Raw genomic sequence first — 7,594 nt, 5'->3', positions numbered from 1 at the left:
AGCCACACCTTCTCTTGGGGCTGTTGGCTCAAGCCGGGGGTCATCCAGCTGTTCCTTCAGCTGCTCCCGCCGGAACTGCCTGCCTGTATAGTCTATGGGTAAATAAGATTTGGTGCCAAGTATCTTCAGATTTGGCTAAACTGAATCGAGGCAGTGATTTGAATCTACAAATTGAATCACTGTTCCTCTGAATTGCCGAAACCAAAGTGAATACTTTCCACTTCACATAGACCTATTGGATACCCTACAGCCACTCTTTCCCAAGCCAACTGTTGTTCTTTTGCTGGAGTAAGGATTGTAAAGGTCTTGTGCCTCTTACAAGGGTAGACTTTCCTTAGTTTGACCGCTGGTTCTTTGGTCTGACTAGCACTGGGTAAGTCATGGCTGAGTTTTCTAATGGCTTTCTTTTCATGGCTATATTAGGTTGCATCTAGTCTTCATTTTTTCCCTGTAGGCAAGGATGGAAATTGTTAAGCTTTTAATATCTCCTCTAAGGATCTTACTATTGCATGTGGCCTTTTTTTTGTAAGCTTCCTTGAGAATAGATGATTAAAGCTAATAATACTTTTGGATAACTAACTTGGTTGAATAAAAGGCCTGTTAGCAGTGATTTGCATGTAGGGAGAGAATTCCTTAAGATTTGTAATTGTAGTGTGAATTCTTGAAGACACGATTTCTCTGACCTAAGCCACCGTTCTGTGGTTATTCATCTAGCTTGCAACATTATGCAGCTAGCTTGCAACATTTTCTTGGCATCATGTAGTTCATATTTTGAAATAAAATCGTAAAATATTTAACATTTCTAACCTTACCCAAGTCAGTGTTACTAGTTGTTTTGCTGTTGGCTGGATTTCCTTCACAGAGACATGGTTATGGGCCAGATAAATGGACAGTTGAGGACAGATCCCCAGTATGTGGAATCCTTAGCTAACATATATTTGTCTATGCAAGTTCTTTCCCCAGAGTAGGAAACTGGAGGGATAAGGTCGTCTCTGCTTATCTCCCTACCTTCATCAAATTACTTGCTATAGGAGAAGCCTGAAAGTTGTTACAAGACAAGCTGCTGTAACAGAATATTTGGGATATAGAGGAAACTGAGTGCCAAAACTGAAGAACTGAGCATACTTTCTGTGCATCTGGCCTTACTTTACAGGTGAGAATCCAGCCACAGATATGGATATATGTCAATTTCCTGAGATGTAATTTGATTGCATTTCCAAGCCAGAGGCCAGATTTTTATTCCAGAAGCACAGTATTTTCCTCCACAACCTACACTGTATAGGCTTCAGGCCAAGAAGGGTGTGCCCATCTTCCCTACTTTTAAGCAGCGCATTGTGGAAGTGCTGCTCTGATGAAATTATCTGGATATGTAATGTTTACTGGGGATGAATTTCCTTTTCTAGTGATCCTTCTCCATGGAGAAGGCCAGGAGCAAATGTGCCTAAAGAGGGATAGCTCAGCTCGGTGGAAACCTTACCACCAGGGAGTTAACTGATGAGACAGGAACATTCCAGTGTATACTCAGAGATGCTAATCTTCTGTGTAGATGTCCTAACCCTTCTGCTAGGTCCCTTCTACAGTGAAAATGAAGGAGACCAAGATCATAGGTCCCAACATAATTTAAACAGTGGCACTCTTGCCATCTTTTTTCATAATTACATGCTATTTCCCCAAACCTGTGAAGTTGTTTTTCTTCTTTTCCATTTTTTGGGGGTGGGGAAAGGGTGGGGGATGATGGAGTTGCAGGAGGGAGCACTTACGTGTATACAATAACCAGCAGGAAACATAATAAAGGCCCAATTCTGACTGGCAGACTCATACGCTACCATTGCATAGCTATTAGCTGTGGTTTAATAACTAAAAATAGTAAAGCTATAGAGTTGAAAAACAAGAACCATGTATTCATATGTTGAAGCAGCTGAGATTTGTTTGTTTAAAAAGCTACTCTTATGATTATATTGAGTCTGTCTCTGTCAACTGATTGAACTAACTAGCTTCTTTGAGGAAAAGAAAACACAATCTTTGGTAATCTTTTGTGCACTAGATTGTGATAGCTTTACTCACATTGAATACTACTGGCTCAAAACAAGAATAGATTCACTGAAGTAGCTGCACTACATATATCTTATCTACAGAAAGAATTCAGTGTGGAGGAAGTTAGGGAGTGAGTTTACCGAGCACTAACACCATTGGTTGGTAAGCTCTTAAAATGTTGCTTCTTTGTGAATTAGGAAATTACACTGACCATTAACAATATATTACAGTGCTTTGTATGTATTATAATTAGTTCCAAAAACTTCTAAGGTTTCAGACTGTTTCTGAACTGGTTTGTCAGTGTAACTGGTTCTAATATGACTAAGTTTGCTCACATAGTTCCATTGAAACGGAGTGATTTCTGTGGTGAGGTACAAGTCTGAGAGAGACAGAATTGGAATCTGGCCTGTGGAGTTTTGAACCTTTTAAGATTTTTCCATCCCTACCACCTAACCTCACTGGATTCATTTGACATACATAAATGATACAACATTGAAAAGTGATTTTTCTGGCAAACAGATTTCTGTGGTCTTTCCAAAAATGTGCACAGAACACACACGTTCTCATGGGCACCAGAAATGCCTAATTTAAGTCCAGGATTTAATGGGACTCTTCATTTTAACTCATTTTAGTTAGCCTCAGTAAATTTAAAGTATAAATCAAATTTTCAACAGCACCAAGATTATAATATGGTGGGACCCCATTTTGAGGCTATATACAATCATGGCAAGTAATCAGCTATAAAGAAACTGTAGACAGGTGCTGTAAGAAGCTCTACCACGGCTTACCTAAATCAGAACACTGAACAACACGAAGATGGCACTGGCAGCGAAATGGGCATACTGGTCCAAGTCCAGGAAATATAGGCTCCTCTGTTGCAGGAATATCAGCAGACCCTTCATCTTCTAGCATAAAGTCAAACAAGCCTTTTTGGTGGAATGGCTTGGCCAAGCATACTGGCAGAAGTAGGAGGAAGATCAGAGACACTTTCATGGTTCAGTTCATGTACTCAGAATAGAGCCAGTGGACCTAGGATTCAAATACAAAGTTTAAAGAGTGGTAGATTCTTTTCATTGCTCCACAATCCCTTACAATTTTTTTTCTAAGGAAATCCAGCAAATACAGACGTATCCATTTATTAAGCTTTCCATTAAAAAGAGGGCACTTGTTGGACCGGAAAATGATAATTGCTGGTCAAAAACTTTTTGCAGAGGGGTTTAAAGATGACACTAACCACATCTGTTTGCATATTTAGGGTAGTATTTATTAGGAACAGACAGTGTCGTCAAAAAAATATTAAACAAAACTGTCAAGGCAATAAGATACATTTTCCATTTGTCAGTATGTTGCCAACATAAGTTTGACTGTGATTTCATTACCATTTGTTTCTTAGCTATGGGTTTGTTCCTTTGGGAGTGAACCTGTGGTTCCCAAACCCACCATAATACTTTATTTCATGTTTTGTGAATTATTATTTTTTTTGAAGTGCCAGCTTACTGCATGTGTTTTAAATTATAGTTCATTGAGGTTGATTGGGAAATGGAGCAAGATCTAGTGATGGCATGGGGGATGGGACTTTTTAGTTTCAATAAGTTATACTTATTTCCCAGTTTAAAGGATATTATGAAATAGAATCAAGTTTCATTTCACATTGGTTTCTTCTTGGCTTCCTTTCTATTTTTTGTGCCTTTGGTTATGTTACTTTATAGCTGCATACTCTAAAAAGTATCTTCTTTGCACTGCAGAAGCATTTAAATTCATGATTTTTTATTGTCAGCACATTTTTGACAATCCATTGGGTTTAAGGGCCCAATCCTACCAAAATGTATGCACAGAAGCAAAATAATTTATATGAGCAGTGCTACTGGAATCCAAAAAGAAAACTATTATTTGTTTTCAGGGCTGGGCTGTGACTTAACTTCACCAAATTCTTCAGTGTATGGCATGCATTATTCTATTTAAAAGGGAATAGTTTGAGAGTTATTTATAATAATTATTACAAACTATGAAAATAAGTGGACTTTTAAGGGGTTTTCTGTTTTCAAAATATGCAGTAAAAAGCAAAACTTATTTTTAAAATCCTGTCTTGGGACAGCAGAATTTTGTACAAATACCTAAGCAATAAAGAATGATTTCTGAAATGTATTAACTAGACATTAGCAATTGCTTACAGAGGCCTTTTTCTGAGACTACTTAATCTGTATACATAAAAGACCTGGTAGCAGTAAAAATAGAGTAAAATAAGAAGCATAGGAAAAGACACATTCTGTATTATACCCAAGTTCAATTTCCTTTAAGGGTTACTTAATTTGCATATAGTAACTCCCAGAATGCAACACCACAACTTTTGACACAGCCTAAAGGAGCTCAGAAGGTTGCCATGCATAAAATATGATAATATTTTAAACCTGCAACTAAAACATTTAGTTCACGACTGTATTCTTAATCCAATTTTGATAGTTCAGCATATTTATATTCTTTAAAGGATGGTAGTAAGGTGACAATATATTTATAAAAAAATATTCTATTTCTAAGACAGAAAGTTAAAACATGAATGCATTCATTATATTATGTTATCGTTTGCAAATAAATATTAAAAGAATAAAAACAATTCTTCAGAATGTCTGTAAGCTTTTCATATGCTATGTGAATCAGCTACAGACAAACATCCTCAAAGATATTGGCAATTGGGGTATTTTTTCTGTTGTTGATTCACATGGCAAGTGGCTGCTTTAAAGAGGTACTTCCATGTACAAATTATCTTTGACCCATAAATTTCAAGAAAACATATTCAGGGTTATCCTTTGCAATTAATTTATTACTGGGGTGGGGGAGGAGGGAGAGGGGGGGCAGTGGTACTTTCCAAGTTTTACTCATGTACACAAATATTGATGACATCATATGTATCAACTAAATACTGTCCCTGGGCCTTATCCTGCTGTCATGTTTTTGCCAAAACTCCTAATAAGAGTTTTGCAATGAGAGTTTTGCATTAGTGAAATGGGAGTTTTGCATTAGTGAAAATTCAGAGAGGATTTTGCACTGCATAATCTTAAGAACTCAGTGAGGAGGAACTGTTGCATGATAAAAGAAAATGCATGTTATTGAATAATAGAATAGGAATATATCTAAAAACAAAAAAAAACCCTTTTGAAAGCAAGTATAAAATTGTTTCTACTTCATTTGTAAAAGAAAGAAAAAGAAGGAAAATGTGAATTCATTCCTTAATGGTTTGTGATTATGGTACTTGGGTCTGGAGTACAAACCTGTTTAAATCTGCAGTAATTATATGTATACAATGTGGAAGCCTTCCAGAGACAGAGGAAACTACAACATAGACTTGGCTCTAATTCAGTTCAAAATAGTATGGAAAAAACCCTATATTAGTTCATGTCACCAGAAGACATTCTGTTGGTGATAGTCATGTCCCCTTTCCTTAAAATTAATTAAAATATTACATCACCCTTTGTCCAAGAATCTCGTTCAATATCACAAAGTTTGTGTTCAATAAAATGCACACTTTAAATTTTTTTTCTTGATCATATGTGCTACTTTGTCTTTATAATAAGCCCACACATGTAGAAGCTCAGGCTCTCAGACTTTAAAAAGAGGCTGAATGTCTACTGACAGGAGTATCAACTCTGAAGAAATTTAATTTTTAACCTATTCATTCATAACAAACTTCTCTAGAATACGTTATCCATGCATGTACTCTGAAATGCAACTTTCTAACGTTACAAAGACAAGCATCAAGTCTGTATAACTATCAACTACATTAGTTCTCTGAAACTAAATAAAGACTAAAGTTTAAAACATAAACAAGGACCGACTGCAAAATCACTATCTGTATTTTACAATCATCATATAAGTGTTCACACATATTTCTGCTCTTACTACATCATATTCTCTAAACATTTGACTACTAACAAAATATTCTGCTGCAGAAGTTCACAGTCAGAATAAAAGATATATAGCAGTGCTTATACACAGCAAAACAAAAAACAGCAACAGTCAAATAAACTATAAGAAATGGTCCACAGTCTTTGAGAATGAATTCAGCTTCACATGTTCTCATATAACACAAATGCTGGGTACAACATTAACATTGCTACACTTTGAGCAGGATTTTTCTTGCTTCTCCTATAAAATGCAACACTTTTTGCTAGAGACCTGTCTGAAATTTTATTAGTCTGCAGCATAGTTCAGGACAATTATTGAAAACCATACCTTTTAATCCAGGGATTTGCAACAGGAGCTCTCAAAGCTGAGGTGTAATTAAACTAAATATTCAGCCCAGGCAAAAGACTTCGCAGGTGTGGAAAGGAGGAGGGGGCAAGTTGCTGCTCAGTGACTGTCACTTGGTGGAAAACCCTCCTGCTTCTATTCGATAGCACAGTTAAAAAATAAGGTTTCCCTCAATGAACACAATCCAGGCTGACACCCACATTAGATCATATGGTAATGATATGTCTCCTGTATTGTAGCCAGAAACTTTATCAGCTCCTTTTCTTTTCATTTGCCTTATTTCTTTTTCATTTGTTTAGGTTCGCAAACTACTTGTACAGTACAAGTCAAATGCACAACTATAATTTATCTTTGCTATTTTGAATATTATTGAAGATCCCTAGAGCATATATTTACTGTAGTTTTATTTGGTTTTAACTAATTTTTATCATTCATTTTGCTGGAAAAACAAATTTGGGTATTTTTCTTGTTTATAATATGTGTAACTCAGGGAAATGATATAAAGTGTTAGTCAAAATGTAAATTAATTACAGAAAAAAATGCATAACTTTAGTTTAAACTACTTATACAGATTCTAGCCTGCTTTTGCTAATTTTTTAGCCATTGTGCTAGCCAAGAGGCTTATCTAAAATAGTATAATTCCATATAGTTTGTATGTCTGTTTGTTAAAAAAAATGCAGCGTGGTTCTGACTGTGTATGAAAAGCCTGTCACTAATTGTTTTCATTACTTGAATGATTCCAACATTTGTGGTCAGAAATGTTTCTTATAAACATTTAAAAAAAAACCTACCCCAAGATAAAACTGTAGAAAGAAAATTAGAATGAATTCATTTTTTTAGGAAGAGGGAGGCTTTTATGAAGCATGCATATAACAGTGTGTCAAGCCTATTGTTCAGTTTTATATTTTGTTTTGGTAATCTCCAGATCTGTTTAATTTATGTGTCAGAAAATGCTGAAATAAAGTTTTCCCTACCACTGCAAAGTGGTGACAACTCCAGTAAACTAACTGGAGCCCTTATATGAGGATTAATATTTATTTAGTAAACTACATGCAGATGTACCTTTCCTGTGATGTTACCTCTCCAGTCTAAATATTGAAGGCTTGTGCTTCTGTGTTTTGACTCTACCCTTTATTCCTGCCCTTAGGCTGTGACCAGGTGCAAATCTGAAATCAAAGTCTTTGAAACATGAAAGGTCATTGAAGAAGAGTTTGAAATTGTAGATTCACAATAAACTATTGAAAATATATCCACATTCTTAAACTAATTTTAAAAGAAGACAATTCAATAATTCTAAATGTATTGTTTTGGTAAT

General features: G+C 35.6%; 1 protein-coding gene across 1 annotated transcript in view; it reads right to left on the bottom strand.

Moving 5' to 3' along the window:
- Nucleotides 1–6,460, bottom strand: part of DCN (decorin) — a 47,008-nt gene extending 40,548 nt beyond the window's left edge. Inside the window, exons 1-2 of the mRNA XM_019545250.1 lie at nt 6,262–6,460; nt 2,823–3,063 (exon numbers count right to left, since the gene is read on the bottom strand). Coding sequence (XP_019400795.1) covers nt 2,823–3,027 — 205 coding nt within the window. The 5' untranslated portion in view covers nt 3,028–3,063; nt 6,262–6,460. The remainder of the gene's footprint in view (nt 1–2,822; nt 3,064–6,261) is intronic.
- Between the last annotated feature and the right edge of the window lie 1,134 nt (nt 6,461–7,594).

The sequence above is a fragment of the Crocodylus porosus genome, unplaced genomic scaffold, assembly GCF_001723895.1.
Source record: "Crocodylus porosus isolate Cpor-Errol unplaced genomic scaffold, CroPor_comp1, whole genome shotgun sequence".
Taxonomy (NCBI): domain Eukaryota; kingdom Metazoa; phylum Chordata; order Crocodylia; family Crocodylidae; genus Crocodylus; species Crocodylus porosus.
The sequence above is the reverse complement of the archived record's forward strand: the minus strand, read 5'-3'. Positions and strand labels throughout refer to the sequence as shown.